Here is a 16,440-nt window from a genome sequence, read left to right as displayed (position 1 = left end):
AGTAGACATTTGTTGCTGAGGTTGTTGGACTTGGGAGAGAGGCCTCTCTGGGCCCAGATCTCACTCAGATTTTCCTTTGGAAATAATGATGTGATCTGACTTTTTATAGAACATATCATAACTCTGACCTTTGTCAGTATAAATCTCAGTGGAACTTTGGAGGTAGAGTTTGAGGATTTGTGAGGGATGCTTGCTATCTTGCAATTCTTGGGGCAGCCTCTGAATTCTTATCTTCTCCCTGGAGTCATCCATAAAATAGGATTACCTCAGACCCCCTTCATGTTTGTTTGGTACCATAAGCAAGTGCTGGCCAATGAATTTCAAGCGTATCATTCTCTTGGCTGCATTCTCTTGAGTTTTTAATCCCTTTTTTAGTGAACAAATGAATCTAACCTCTATTACTAGAAAAGCCCCAATTTTTAAGAGCAAGCAGAACCTATTCTGTGGGTTGTCTCCTCCTCTCCCATCATCAAACAGTGTATGTTCCTCTTACAACCTTTAGCATCAGCCACTGAGCTTTCACAGCTTTACAAGTGATGTGTCAAGCACCTATGTCCACATTCACAGACCACCTGCTTACTGACACCAGCAGATGGTGTCACTCATCTGCACAGTCAGGCTTGGGACACCCTCAAATCAGACATGCTTCCACTTTCTAAAACCAGGTGTGTTGCTGTCATGGGAAATCTAATTCCAGTCCGAGGGCGCCACTACTGGGAGGTGGAGGTGGATGAGTGTTTGGACTACACAGTGGGTGTGGCCTTTGAAGATGTCCCTAAGCAGGAAGACCTGGGAGCAAACTGCTACTCCTGGTGCATGAGGCACACATTTGTATCATCAAGGTAAAGTAAAAGCTGAATACCAGAGATTAAAAGTTGAATTTCGGTGAGAGGTTTTCACTAACAATAATTAAGGCCCACATTATAAAATATTCCCACCTGGGAGTTGTTGTCATCCACTTTTCTTAAGTCCAAATGAGAAGACAGCAAGCAACTTTTCTCCAAAAATAAATAAAATTCATAGAGAACTCATTTAGATGCCAATACTGTTCTATCCTCTTACATGCATTATCTTTACTTTTCACAATTTTATTACCCCATTTTAAAAATAAGGCTGCACCTCATAGGTGTTAGATAAGTCTACCTAATAGATTGAGCTTGAATTCAAACCAGGCAGTCTGGCTTCACTGACTGAATTCCTAACCAACTAAGTGACTGCTTTTTCATTTATGTTCAGCATCAGTGTTAAGTGGCTACAGTCTGATTTGAAGCCCCAATTCCATCTTTTTAAGTAAATGTAAGAGACTTAGTGTCTACAGCTTCTGCAGCTGAGCTGTCTTTACATGTGGAATAGTTCAGTGTTGCTGGAAGAAAACTCCGAAAGAATGCAGGCCAATAGACAAAACTTTAGTCTTAAAGGGCTCTGTTACAACCTTCGTTACTTCAAAAATTGAAAACACACACACATACACACACACAAAAAAAACCCCACATTGCTTTCCCAGCACCTCTTGTAATATGGAGCCTCGGACCCTTCTTGGCTTGATGAATCCTAATGTTCATCCAGTGTTCTCTGCTAGTCTCTATCATGGTTATTTAAAACCTTATTGTCATGCCCAAGCATAAATGGCAAGGCTAGCTTTCCCCCATAAGAGATTTAGATTATACTGGACTCTACTGAACTTCAGAACAAGTTTGGGGCATGTTTTTGTCAGCTCTTTTGCCCATGACCAAAAGACCTGACAAGAACAATTTTAGAAGAGGAAAAGTTTATTTGGGACTTATGGTTTCAGAGGCCTGTCCTAGACAGCCAACTCTCCATTGTTCTGGGCCCAAAACAAGGCACCATCAAGGTGGAAGTGTGTGGTGAAGGAAGACAACTCAGGACATGGTCATCAGGAAGCAGATAGAGTTGTGCTCTCCAGGAACAAAATAGATACCGCAAAATTAAGCCCCCAATGCCCCCACCTCCTACCTGCTTACAATGACCACCCAGTTAATCCCTAGCAGGAGATGAATGCACTGATTAGGTCTAAGCTCTCATAAATAAATAATTTTACTTCTATACTTTCTTGCATTGTATTACACATGAGCTTTTGGAGGACATCTCCTATCTAAACCACAACCAGGAGGCAAGAATTACTATGTACTAAGCCAGATATGGGGATTCTGCCTAAAGTAAGAATAAAATTCAAAGTCTCATTTCAGAAAGGTAAGAACAAGGGCAGCTGGGTTTGGTGACAAACACCTGTAATCTCAACTACCGGGAAGGCTGAGACAGGAGGATCATGAGTTCCGGGCCTACCTGAGCAATTTAGCAAGACTATGTCAAAACAAAATTTCAAAAGGTTGGGGGTGTAGTTCAGTGGCAGAGCCACTTGCGCAGCATGTGCAAAGCCTTGGGTTCAATCTCCACTATGGGAGGTGGGGACAAGGGGCAGAGTGAAATGGAAGAAGTATAAAAGAAACAGGAGTCTGTGTGTAGTGCGAAAGGTGTGGATATGAGAAGACAGGAGTAGCAATGACAGAACATGACAAAAGAGAGCAAAAACAAAGCCTGCAGCTTGAGCAGGAGTGGAGAATGAGGATAAGGTCTGCTAGTGAGCTATAGTTTTTTGGTTCATGGTCTTGGACTCTATTGGTGGTGACAGGAAAGGTAGAGAAAGGACTCATTTAACTTCTGTTAGCTGTTCAGGTGAAAAAAGGAGGCAAGATAAGGTGAGTTAGGATGGAGACAGGCTGGCTTGCTCTGACATATTTAGATCATGTTCTAAGCATACATCCCAGGAGTCTGAACTGGCATGCTGGTGCACAGACCTCTTCAAATGTCTGCATGTTGTAGGATTAGGACATGCCTATGGTTGATTTGGGTTTCAGCCATTTTCCAAAAGCACACAGGATACAGAATATGGATAAAGGGTGCTCGTGCTACCAAACACCAAAAAAATAGTCCTAATGACAGCAGATGCCCTGCTTACTTTAAGAACTAGATGCTTCAAGTACCTGTGTACTTAAAAGAGTTTAGGCCCAAAGGCCTATTTTATCACATGAAAGACCACAGGGTTGCACTCAAATATCTTTATTATAAATGATCTACACATTTAAGCCTTGAGATGCAAATGTTTCAAATGTGTTCTATTTCTGTACTGTGATGCAGTATGAAATCATGATTTTGTATGTTTCTTAGGTTAACAAGTTGCTCAACAACAGTTTGAAAATGTGTCTTAGGATATGTTTGAAAAGAGTATAGCTTTGGGGATGGCCTATTTGGTAGTCATTTAATAAAAGAAAATAGCAAAAGTACAGAAGTACTATTAAGTTACTGAGATATTTTATAAATACTTCACGTAGAGAATTTCTGAAGCTTTGTTGTGTCAATGTTTAACTTTCAGGCATAAGTATGAATTTCTGCACAACAGGACAACTCCAGATATACGAATAACAGTTTCCCCGAAGAAGATTGGCATTCTATTAGACTATGAAAATTCAAAATTGTCATTTTTCAACGTAGACATTTCTCAACATCTATACACATTCAATTGTCAGTTTCACCAATTTGTACATCCCTGTTTTTCTTTGGAAAAGCCAGGGTGTCTAAAGATACATAATGGCATTTTAATGCCAATGCACGTCACTTTTTATTAGACCCTCTGATGTCATTTCTTGTCTCTCTTCTGTATTTAACCCTCTCAGTCACTCATCCTCCACTGGCCAAAATTGGCATCCAAGCACCACGCGCTGAGCATAATTTGGCTCATGTTATTATATGGCAGAGTGGTGTGCTGCCACTCTTCTCACCTGACCTAGATTCTAGTCCTGAGCAGAGTTATTTGCAAGATGCTAGGGTAGTCACTGTCAGGCCCAGCTGTGAAATGATGGATTGCACTAAATGAACTCATAAGACTCTCAAGTAGTCAAACTACCATTTGTCAATTTGTATATGTGCAAATTGTAATGAATCTCTAAGTCCTATGGAGCTTGGCAGAGGATAAGGAAAGTCCATGGCTTCAGCAGCCTCTCCATACTCATCACATTTCATTAGTATAAAGAACAGATTTGAGAGGACAAGAAGCTGGCCAAAGAGAGCAAGGGAAGATATGTGCCTTTCTGGAAGTAGAATCTCCCTGTTTCCCAACAGCAGCACTGTGGTGAGATTCCAACCATTGTATGCTTTAATACCTTGCACTCTCCTTCATGGTGCTCACATTACTAACTTTGAAATTACCCCTAAAATGAGTAATTCCATGAAGGTAGGCATGCAAAAGGATCTGTCATTTGATCCCCAAATGCTAACATGTAACAGGTGCACACCAAATACTTGTTGAGTAAATAAATATCTTCTTCATCTAACCACTGCTCTTTGGCTGCTCACTGCTCTCCACATGAGGGCTGGCAGGGCTCTTTCAAAACTATAGCAAAGGACCTACATATAGCCAGGAGATGAGCAAAATCTGAAGGGAAATATTAAGAAGGAACAGAAGGGTATGTATGTCTTGGTGGCAAGACAGGGAAAACCAGGGCACTACTTACTATTAAACACTAACCACAAATGTGGTGCTTTCATTGTGTGCACGTGCCTAAGTGGAGAACTGAGGGGATAGATGGGAAAAAAATTAGAAAACATTAGTTGCAACTGATTCTAGGAATTGTCTTGTAATATAAAGAGCCAGATTTGAAAACAGAAACCTGGGTTTGATTGCTACTTTGTTGCTACTTCGCCTTATGACCTGGAAAAAAGTCACCTTATCCAGACCTTCTGTTTCCCTTCAAAGGGGAAAATAATACTTGTCTCATAGGACTGGGTGACTTAACAACAAACCGAGAGTGTTTAACAATATGTGGCACAGAGCAAATATACAATTTTTAAAAGAAATCCACCCACCACAGGACAGAGCCGAGTACTGGTGGGAAGAGTGGTGTGCAGCCAGTGGCTCCAGGGCATCGTGTCTCATGGTCCTGGTGCCATTCAGTAACCTTGGTGCTCTGTCAGTACATTGTTCTTCAGTTCCAGTTTCTAGATGCCACTTAAACTCTGCACACACAGCATTTCAAAGCTTGAGTCAAACTGCAAAGTAACAACTCCAGATGCTCTCTAAACAACACAAGATATGCCTAACTCTCATCACTTAAGGATCTGTAAATGAAAAAAACTTTTCACTTTGAAATGTTCACACTTGCCAGCACACTCAAAACTGGACACACCAAACACCTCTCACCTCCTACTGAACTTTGCCTACTGGTATAAAGAACAGCTCAGATTCCTGAATTAACCACTTACCGTGACAACAGTTCTTCGTAGATAAACACCTGCCCTACCAAGCTCTATCACCTACTCTGAAATAAGAAAGGTGCAGCAGATATAAGCTCAGAAATGGTTCAAGTTATAAACAATTAAAATACACATATGTATATTTAAAGATGTTCTCAGCTACTAAAATAGAAACAACCAAACAGGAAGTATGATATCATATATTAGGCAAATTTTAATTCAGAGTTCTAATAGGCTTTATGTATAGAGTACATCACATGTAATAAGAACATGGCTGAATGGATAAAATGATAAAAACTTGACACCTATGGGGTTTTAATAAAATTTTATTTGATCAAGATAAACTGTCTAGAATTATCTTTGACTTTTAAAAACCGCTTAAACAAGGAATATGAACAATTTCAATTATCACAATTATTCAGCATAAAGATCACTTGTTTAAGGGCTAAGTATGTGGCTCAGTGGTAGAGCATTTGCCTATCATATCCAAGGCCCTGGGTTCCAGTAACCACCCCCCGCCCAAACACACACACACACAAAGGAAGAAGAAAAGAACTTTTGTTTAAGTATCATTCCATCTTCTAGAAGAAGAAAAAAAAATCATTCAAGAATAAAGTCAAACAAAACTTTTGCTTTTCCTAAGACTCAATTCCTTAAAATACTACTGAACAATCAGCTGAAACTAAATTTCAACAAGGGGCAGTGTTTACCTCATGGCCATGTACACTTGCAACCTGCTGGTAAATCTGTTTAAAAAAAAAAAAACAAAAACAGAAAAAAAAGATTTCTTAAAAATTAGACCACTATAATCACAATCCCTAATATTGGGCAATTTAAAAAAAAATCAAAATCTTTTCTTTTCTTAGCTTTACCTGTATCACTTTATAACTCTTGTTACATAAGCTTTGGTTTCCTAGTTTAATGAAGGGGAAAGAGAATATGAACAACTACAGAATCCTGGTGAAAACCACCAAGGGTTTAGTAATCCAAATTTCAGAATTTAAAATACTCTTGCTAGATGGAATTGGAAAGTTGCTTAGCAACTTGGGACATAAAATGACACTGGTTCCTGGCAAAATTAAATTGTCTTTTATTTATCAAAGTACATGTTTAATAATTGACTTCCTGCTGGTTCAAATGATACACAATCACCTGTACATACCCAGTAAAATATTTCTGAAGCATGTACTTGGTCAGGAGTATAAAACAGAGTATATGAGTGGGCAGTGGGACCTTCTTAATACTTCTCATCCTCCAAAATTTGTTAAAATCATAAATCTTTAACATAACTCACACCCTGGAAACTGCCCCAGCACAGTTCACTGTGTTGTGTCATTCTGTAAGTAAGACCACATTTGCCTCCATCCAAGGAGGTTCAGGTACCAGAAAACTTTCTGAACTCTCTGAAGCCTGCACTATGAGAAAACATCCTCTCCTCAACTTACCAATACCACTTCTCCAATTTCTAGTAACCTTCCTACGAATTAATAGAGATAAGATTCTATGTTCCTTATGCCTTTCTCCACTCTTCTCATCTAATATTTTTTTTCTATGTGCTATAGTTTGATGACATATAACTGCTGTTGGTAGATAAGTAGGTCTTGAATTTTTTTTTTGCAAACAAGACCTGTTCTATCTACCTTTTCATTTAGGAGGCTAAAAACAGAATCAGCTTGACTTCAAGGACTCTATTTTCTTAGTCTCCAGAATATGACCAAGTCCAGCATTTAAAATATTGCTCTTTAATATGTCAAGATATTAAATGAAAGATAATTTACAACTTCAAGTTTTAAGAGCACTGAGCTCTTTACATATGCTCATGTCACTGCAACTAATGGTTAATTAATCTAAATGCAAGATAATAGCTATTTGGAAAGAAGACCCCAGCTAGCTGGCAACTTTTCTGTCAGTAGGTAGTCTACTAGAAGGAACATGACTATGACCTGGGCACAGCAACTGCTCCTGAAGTAGTGGTGATTTTATTGGAGTCATTTCTGCACAGGTGCTGATTTGCTTCTTGTTTTCTGCTATTGCCAATCACAGAAAACACCAAGCCTAATTCACAGATGGACAGCTTTTTCTTCATTTTTTCAGACTATGTCAGAATCAGGGTTTCTATTCTATTTTTACTTACTCAAATCTTGGTGGACTTAAATCTTCATTGATTTGAAATGTAAAAATAAATAGCCTGTAATTGATTTAAACAACATGCAGTGACTCAGACAGCCAATAAAAATGTTTTTGCAGCATGAACTTGGATCCTAATCTTGCTGTTTCCTCCATTCTCATTCCTAAGCCAAAATGGGAATCTTTTAAGAGATGCCCTTAAATTCAAGCAGTCTGGATTGGCAACAGGAATATAACATATTCAATACGAAAGTAACCAACCAAAAGAACTGCATTTTAGTAAAACAGGAACACAGTTTTTAGAGATGGATCTGCATTACTTCTTGGTAAACCTATTATTCTGTCACCCAGATTCCTACCCTTCTATTTCCTTTCACATTCCAAACATCCTTCTAATCAAGGGGTAAAGGAGTAGAAACAGAGAAGGAAAAAAACAAAAGCATTATCCAGAAGAAGGAAAACACTTTGAAAAAGGTGTTAAGATACTTGATTACAATCCTTTGTACCACTTACAATCTACAAACCAGTCACAAATTCCTAGGCATTCAAAATGGAACTCCCATCCTTGTCTACTTACTGCCTGTATAACTCAAAAATCACCTCTGGGAAGTACTGCCTAATTCCTCTCTCTCCCAAACTGAGTTGAGTACCACATACTTACCTACTTTGGAATACTTAAGTGGGAGCTGGATTGAAATGGTGTATGCCTGTAATCCCAGTGGCTCAGGAGAGTAAGGCAGAAGGATTGCAAGTTCAAGGCCAGCCTCAGCAGTTTAGCAAGACCCTGTATCAAAATAAAATAAAAAGGATTAGCAGGGCTAGGGTTGTAGCTCAGTGGTAGAACACTCGTCTAGCACACGAGGCACTGGGCACGATCCTCACGTGCTGTTCAAAACAGCAACACCACACGTGCTGTTTGAAACAGCAACACCACATAAAAATAAAATTAAGGTATTGTGTCCACCTACAACTAAAATTTAAACATTTATAAAATAAAAAGGTTTGGGAAGGTAGCCCAGTGGTATAGCACTTGCCAAGCATGTGCAAGGCCTCAGATTCAATCCCTAGCACCACCACCACAAAAACAAACAAAAAATGCAATGGCTAAACTGGCTTCTCTGCTCCACTTGACTATAAGCAGCTCAAAAGGCAAGGGCTGTGCCTCCATAATCTCTGAATGATAAAGAATATGGAAACAACTGCTTTCAGCTTTCAGAGAGCTCATATACCTGAAAAGACAAGAGACATCAAAGCCTGTTCCAGATCAAAGTAAAAGCCTCTTCAACGGAAAGCAAAGCATCCTTCAAATCTGCGGGTGGAGAGTGAGGTTAACAACATGGAACAGTCATTTTCAACCTTTCTTCTGTCTCAAAACACCCATGACATCAGACACAAAAGTCCCACCGGTAATTGCACATTGTGGTGACTTCGAATCTGGGAAGACTGGGAAGGGGCACAGAAGAATCTGGGTAGTGGGAAAGATGGCATGTAGTTTAGAACATTCTTCCCATTACTGTAAGATAACTTGAGCACTCACATTTAATATAGTTTTAACTATTCTAAGATAGCCCAAAGATCTACCTGTGTGTATTTTCGATGTTCTGAATTAAACATCTGGCACATAATCCCTAGATGTTGGTGCATAGAAGTTGCCCACTTGGCCACTAAGTTTGACTGTTTCTCTGGTATTTATAGCACAACACAATTATGTGACTCTAAGCTAGATGCAGAATCTAAGAATTTTGCAGAGAAAATTATACCCTGTAGAGGTAATAACAAATTTAGGTATTTATAAATATCATAGGTGGTTCCTTCTCAAATGTCAAGTGTCTTTAAAACTCATTTTATGGGAAAGACTCCTTCACAAATGATACAAAGCAACACTTAAAGTAGCTCAGTAGCAGCCAGATACAGTAGTGTACACCTCTATTCCCAGCAACTTGGGAGGCTGAGCGAGGAGGATTCAAGTTCCAGGCTAATCTTGGCAACTTTTTGAGAATCTGTATTAATTTTAAAAATAAAAATATTAATTAAAAAAATAAGAGCCGAGATGCAGTTCAGTGGTAAAGCACCTAGGGTTTAAGTACTGGGGTAAAAAAAAAAAAGATATTGTCAGTACCTAACTAACAGTCCTTCTCTAAACAACTTTGGCCAAATTTATATATTTTTTTGTAGGGTAAAAACCAAATGAAGGGGGACTGGGCTGGGGATGTGGCTCAAACAGTAGCATGCTCACCTGGCATGCGTGCGGCCCGGGTTTGATCCTCAGCACCCATACAAATAAAAGATGTTGGGCTGGGGATGTGGCTCAAGCAGTAGCGCGCTGGCTTGGCATGGTGTGGCCCGGGTTCGATCCTCAGCACCACATACAAAGATGTTGTGTCCGCCGAAAACTAAAAAAAAATAATAATAATAAATATTAAAAATTCTCTTTCTCTCTCTCAAAAAAAAACAAATAAAAGATGTTGTGTCCGCTGAAAACTAAAAAAATAAATGTTAAAATTCTCTCTTTAAAAAAAAAAATCAAATGAAGGGCTGGGGTTGTGGCTCAGTGGTAGAGCACTTGCCTAGCATGTGTGAGGCATTGGGTTCTAGTCTCAGCACCACATATATTTATTTAAATGAATAAAATAAAAGTCCATCAACATCTAAAAAAAAATTTTAATCAAATGGGGGCACTTATCATTATTAAAATCTCAACCTTTTCTAAAAAGGGAATGGATAAAAAAATAAAATAAAATAAAGGCATTCTGTCCATCTACAACTATAAAAAAAGGGGAGGGGGATGGATGTCTAAAATTTTCAGTTAGTGGGATCCTGTGTTCCATTATTTTAAGTCAGAAATATATGTTTTCTCAGCTTTTCAAAGGACTATAAGCCATGTTCCCACAAAATAACCATATATAACTATTTATCCAGGATTTCTATGTAATATATAGTTTTGTTTTTTGGCTGGGGATCAAACGTAGAGTCTTGCAAGTACTCTCCCACTGAGCTATATCTCCAGCCTAACATCCAGAAATTTTAAATACCATTTACCCTATTTTACATAACAATTATATTTAGTAGTGAATGCAGAACTTATCCATTGAAAAATCATTAGTTTTGGATAGAGAGAAAGAACATGGAAGAGGGAAGCTGTAACACACTAGTGGTTATTGGCAAGGAAGGTGAGCAAGAGTTAACTGGCCAAGGGAATGAGCAAAAATAAAAACTGCCTGTGGCTTGTTCATGTCCAAAGCCAATGAATTGGTGGTCTTCTCAGCCCTTGATTCTCCAGGAGTTGGTCTCAACCACTGTCTGAAGCCATATAAAAAAAGCAGTCAAAGCTGGGGTTAAAGCTCAGTGGTAGAGTGCCTGCCTAGCTTGTGCAAAGCCCTGGGTTCAACCTCCCTCACCCTCTAAGAAAACCCAACACGATAAAAAAGAACACAAAATGTATACCTATTTGTGTTCCTTGTGCCTTGAATTATACAGTTTCTGGAGACACAAGACTGCTTGTTATTGCATTTTATATGATACTTCTGTTCATGTCATAATCAACTACAATCATTTATGTAAATAATATAAAAAGTTTTGAAACATTTGCATAAAGCAGTTTTCTTAAAATATGTCCCTCTGAGGACCTCTGAAAGCCCTTCAGGTGTTAGGTCAAAACTGTTTTCATAAGAATACTAAGACATTACTTGCCCTTTTCCTTCTCATTCCATGAGTAACAGCAATTTAACTGAAGGCTATCTGATGTGTGAGAACATTTATCACTGACGACTAATAAAGTGTATGCTTTTATATTCTTGTGTTCAAACATTTCTCATCTTTTACTTTCTAATACCATAAATACGGATAGAAATAACCCACAAAAACAAAAGCTCTTTGGAGATTTTTAAAGGCATCTTAAGACCAAAAAGGTTGAAATTTGTTTGTATAAAGTAGCCATGGCTCCCCCACAATGAACATCCAGGTGAATTAGTTCATTAGTAGTTACAATTTTCCATTTGCTAAGAGTTTTTCAATATTTGCTGAAGTACAATTTGTTTTCTGGACATCTTAGGCTCCCTTACTTTCTCCACAGGCTTGCCATTTTCCTGCACCACATTTACATTTCTGATATGAGAAAGATGAAAGCAATAATGCAAAAACACATTTGAACTGCACAAGAACCAAATGTCATATTACTGTAAAAGACAGCAGAGGTTTAAGTGTAGTATACTCTACAGCACCTCACTCAGATTGCAAATAACTTACAAGTTCTTTATAGATAGTCTCATTCACATAGAATTTTGTGTAAATTTCTACAGGTTCTTTTAGCAAATAGTCACAGCAAAAGGACAGACAAGTAGTCAGCTATAAGTCTTCTATGACAAACACATATCTTGTTGATCTCCAGGACTTCCTAGACAGAAGTCTGAAACAAGTAATCAAAGTCCCATCTTCACACTGTTATTACATATATACTGCTAAATGGGATATGACAGAAGTGACATGACAGCCTCATCAACATCTATAGAATATCAAAAAGATTAACAGCCTTATCAGCATCTAAAGAATATCAAAGATAGATGATTGACAACAGTTTTCCTAACACATACTGACTTATTTCCTTTGATGGATTCATACTGTATCTGAACATATATCACCATTCTCTTCACTCCTCACCTTTGACTTCTGACCAAAAGACAAATCATTAGCAATTCAGAGCACAGTGAAGAAAAAAAGGATTCTTAAATGGAAATGAGAAATTGTATTTTCAGATCAGGCTTTGTAATGAACCAAATGTGACTTTCCATCTGTGTCCTCTCCTTAATGCTTCATTCTAAGCTGAAATAACAGGGATAATTAAGATGGCTTTGTTCCACCTCTAATATCAAACGACTTACCGGCAGATTTAGGAAGCTTAAAAATTCAACTTGGGGGCTGGGGATATAGCTCAGTTGGTAGAGTGCTTGCCTTGTATGCACAAGGCCCTAGGTTCATCCCCAGCACCAAAAGAAAAAAAAAATTGTTATTTATGGCTCATTAGATATTCTATTGGGCTGGGAATGTGGCTCAGCGGTAGAGTGCTCACCTAGTACGGGCAGAACTCGGTTTGATCCTCAGCACCACAAAAAAATAAAGGCATTGTGTTGTGTCCATCTACACCTAAAAAGTAAGTATTAAAAAAAAAATTCAACTTCATCTGAGTGCTTAAAATTAGTCCAACAGGTACTGCTGTTCACGCAGGAGTCACTACCTGAGTTTCTACAGACCCATATGCGTGTTGCATATGTGAAAACTGATATTTTTCCTTTTCTAAAAAAGTATTATTGTTATAATTATTATTATTTTCGGGTACAGGGAGTGAACTCAGGCCTCGCATGGGCTGGGCAAGGAATCTACCACTGAACTACACCTCCAGCCCATTTAAAAATTTCGAGACAGGGTCTCGCTGAGGCTGGCCTCAACTTGCGATCTTCCTGCCTCAGCCTACAAAGTAGCTAGGATACAAGCATGCGACACCGCGAACGGCTTTAACTATTTTTAATTTTTTTTTTCTGTGTGAGTGCGTATTTCTCCCTTCCATATTGATTCCTATCACAGTTCCAAGTGCAACCAACCTCAGTTTTCAAAAGATGTGGAGAAAACGAGGACAGCGAAGCAAACATGAGGCCCAGTTGGCTGGTGGTACTTAACCTACCCAGTCCCCTCAACTCTACTCCCGTTCCCTGCTGCATCCCCTAAAACCCGATAAGGCAGCCAGCCTTCCTGATGGGACGCCAGGGTCACTCCCCTCGCCGGTGACCAGAGGCTGGACTTACTCTACGCTACAGTTGCAGCCAACGACCCGCTGTAGAGTCCCGGTAATAACTCCTCTCTTTCCGGCGGACAAGATCCTCTTCTGGTTTCCGGGGCGTGGGCAGGAAGTCCCGCCCCACGTAACAACACGACGCAACGCGAGCGGCGAGAGTTCTGTTCGCAGGGTCAGAACGAATCAGAGTGTTGAAGTTCTGTCAGAGACTGTAGGGGCGATTCCGGAGACCGGAACCTGCGTTCGTACTTCTCTGTCCATAGTCATAGGGAGTGGAGTGATGGCTTGGTTCTCTCCGTGGGGTCTCGGAGAGCGGCAGGACCTTCCTCGTGACCCCGCGGAAATCCACTCGAATTGAGACTCCCTAACCTCAGCTGCCCTAGTTTTCCACTTTGCTCCACCTTCTCTCCTGTATGTAATTTCTTATTGTTTATCCTGTAGCCCCATAGGATGGCCGCCTTACATTGCGCATTGGCTTCCTGTCATCTCAGAGTAGTACAAGCTTCTAAGCGTCTGGTAATTCATTACCACTGGCGGAAACAGCCATTTTTTACCATAGGAGGCACTGAGCCTGCATCAACCTGGACTGCGCACTGAATATGGGGCTAAGAAAATACGTAGAAGAAATAATTGTCTTTATACTAGTTTTCTGAGATTGCCATAAGAAAGTACCACGTACTGAATGACTTAACATTTGTTTTCTGGCTTTCTGGAATCTAGGAGTCTGGAATCAAGGCACAAGCATGGTCATGCTTCCTTTGAGATTCTGAGTAGATTCCTTTGTCCCTTCCTAGCTTCTGGTGGTAGCCAACAGTCATTTATGTTCTTTGACTTGAAACTGCACCACTTCACTCTCCTTCTATTGTCAGCTTTTGCTTCTGGTTCTGTGTCTTCTCTTATAAGGACATCAGTCCTATTGGATAGCAGGCCCATTTTACTCACATATGACCTGGTCATAACTACTTATATTTGCAGCGACCCTGTTTCAATAAAGAGTTATAGGCAGGACATGAATTTTAGGGGTGACACCAACCAACCTCATTCAGCTGAGTCTTAAGAAGTAGGCAAACCAAGAACTAACAATAAACAGCTGTAGATCAAATGTATTTAAACGTAATTCATTTGGACCTGAGATGTTTTCACAGTTATTTGGACCTTGAAAGGTGGGTAGGATTTGGATGTCCTAAGACAGTATTCTAGGCAAAAGAAACATCACAGACAAGGAAGTACAGGCTGCGCTGTAAAACAAAACAGGTTAAAGAAGGAAGGATCTTGAATACAAGAATTTGGATTCTAGTCTCTATAAAATTCAGAGTAAATTAAAATGTTTTGGCAGAAGAATTGTGCTTTAAAGATTAAATTGTTACCAATTTAAGCCAAAACCTACTTGTTTACTATTCTAGCTTAAGAATATTTAAATCCTATTCTATAGGCATAACCTGTGCTTTTTTTCATCCTGGTGCCTGCATATGCTGTCTCCTCTACCTGGAATGCTACTGTCAAGCTGCGCAATTTTCACTTGCCTGTTTTACTATTGTGGTTTTTATATTTTAGCATGGGGGGTGTTCATCTGACTTTACAGTGTTAGTATCCTAATACCAAAACTTGACAAAGATAGCTAGCAGAGAGAAAATTAGGCCAAACTAAGGTAGATACAAAGCTCTATTAGTAAATTCAATCCTATATCTAGAACAAGAAAAGATTTGTCCCAGAAATGATTTAACATCAGAAAACGTATTACTGCTGGACATCGGGGCACATGTCTGTAATCCCAGCTGCTTGGGAGGCTGAGGCAGGAGAATCATGAGTTCAAAGCCAGCCTCAGCAAAAGCAAATTGCTAAGCAACTTAGTGAGACTCTGTGTCTAAATAAAATACAAAATAGGGCTGAGGATGTGGCTCAGGGGTCAAATGCCCCTGAATTCAATCCTTGGTACCAAAAAAAAAAAAAAACCTATTACTGCTGGACCTGGTGATGCTCACCCATAATCCCAGCAACTTGAGAGGCTAATTAATGCAGGAAGATTACAAATTCAAGACCAGCCTCAGCTTGACCATGTCTCAGAATCTAAAAAAATTGGGGGATGTAGCTCAGTTGTACAGCACCCCTGGGTTTAATTCCCAGTATCAAACAAGCAAACAAAACAACAAAAAAAGAAAGATAATCTATTACTGTAAATCATTGTGTTAGTCAGCTTTCCCTTGCTGTGACAAAATGAGAAAAGCAGAAAGAAAGATTGACTCATGGTTTCAGTCCATAGTTATTTGGCTGGCCCCATTACTGCGGACTTGTACTGAAACAGAACATTTTGGTGGGAGTGAATGATGGAGCAAAACTGCTCATCTCATGGCTGCCAAGAAGGCAGGGACAAAAATATGTTCTTCACAGTGACCTACTTCTTCCAAGGAGGCTTTCCCTCCAAGTTTCCACCACCTCCTAATAGCGCCACCAACTGGGTACCAAGCCTTCAACAGTCATCATATTAATAAATTAAACATTTAATACTGTATTACTGACTCAGTGGATAGCAAAAAAAAAAAATTTAAATAAAAATTCAATATCTACTTTGATTTCCAAAAACTCATTAGGAGGCAGGGGCAGGAGAATTGCAAATTCAAGGCCAGCCTGAACAACTTAGTGGGTCTCTGTCTCAGAATAAAATTGAAAAGGGCTGGGAAAGTAGTTCAACATTAGCATGTTTGCTTAGCATGTGTAAGGCTTTGGGTTCAGTCCCCAGTACCATATAAATGCACACACATACTTTTAGCAAAATGGGAATAGATAAATAGTTTGATAAAATGCATTTATCAGAAATCTATAGTATACTTTGTACTTAATAATAGAATACAAGCAATCCTAATATTGTTAGGGAAAAGACAACATTGCTAATGTTCAACATGGTGTTAGATTTCCTACTCAATGCAATAAAACAAGAAGAAAAAGCATTAAGGAAGTAAGAAATGAAAATGCCATTTTCAAACAATGTGATTTTCTTTCTAAAAAATGAAGTGAAGCTGGGCATGGTGATGCATACCTGTAATCCCAGCAACTTGGGAGGTTGAGGCAGGAGGATTGCAGGTTCAAGGCTATTCTCAGCAATTTAGGCCCTAAGCAACTTAGTGAGATCCTATCTCAAAAAAGAAAAAGGGCTGGGGATGTAACTCAGTGGTAAAGCACCCCTAGATTCAATCCCCAATACCAAAAAGAAAAAGATATGACAAACTATTAGATGGCAGAGCAAGGTGGCAAAGCAGATTAAC

General features: G+C 39.2%; 1 protein-coding gene and 1 long non-coding RNA gene across 8 annotated transcripts in view; one reads left to right on the top strand and one right to left on the bottom strand.

The window, feature by feature from the left end:
- The window catches only part of FSD2 (fibronectin type III and SPRY domain containing 2), a 49,224-nt gene extending 44,067 nt beyond the window's left edge, over positions 1-5,157 (top strand). For 5 of the 6 annotated variants that reach the window (XM_081293013.1, XM_081293012.1, XM_081293010.1 and 2 more), the window contains 2 exons: positions 666-842; positions 3,392-5,157. In XM_081293013.1, coding sequence (XP_081149139.1) covers positions 666-842; positions 3,392-3,644 — 430 coding nt within the window. In that variant the 3' untranslated portion in view covers positions 3,645-5,157. The other variant, XM_081293014.1, reaches the window with a different exon arrangement.
- A 139-nt stretch (positions 5,158-5,296) lies between these two features.
- Positions 5,297-13,968, bottom strand: LOC308648386. 2 transcript variants are annotated; one of them, XR_014021808.1, is made up of 3 exons: positions 12,990-13,968; positions 8,057-8,179; positions 5,297-6,014 (listed from the first exon to the last, which is right to left on the bottom strand). It is a non-coding gene; the product is annotated as an uncharacterized lncRNA (long non-coding RNA). The 2 variants fall into 2 exon arrangements; XR_014021809.1 differs by having other exon boundaries at positions 13,191-13,298.
- Between the last annotated feature and the right edge of the window lie 2,472 nt (positions 13,969-16,440).

Source organism: Spermophilus citellus (assembly GCF_964194105.1).
Source record: "Spermophilus citellus genome assembly, chromosome: 4".
NCBI classification, from domain to species: Eukaryota; Metazoa; Chordata; class Mammalia; order Rodentia; family Sciuridae; genus Spermophilus; species Spermophilus citellus.
Note: the sequence above shows the minus strand (reverse complement) of the source record. Positions and strands in the feature narration are given on the sequence as shown.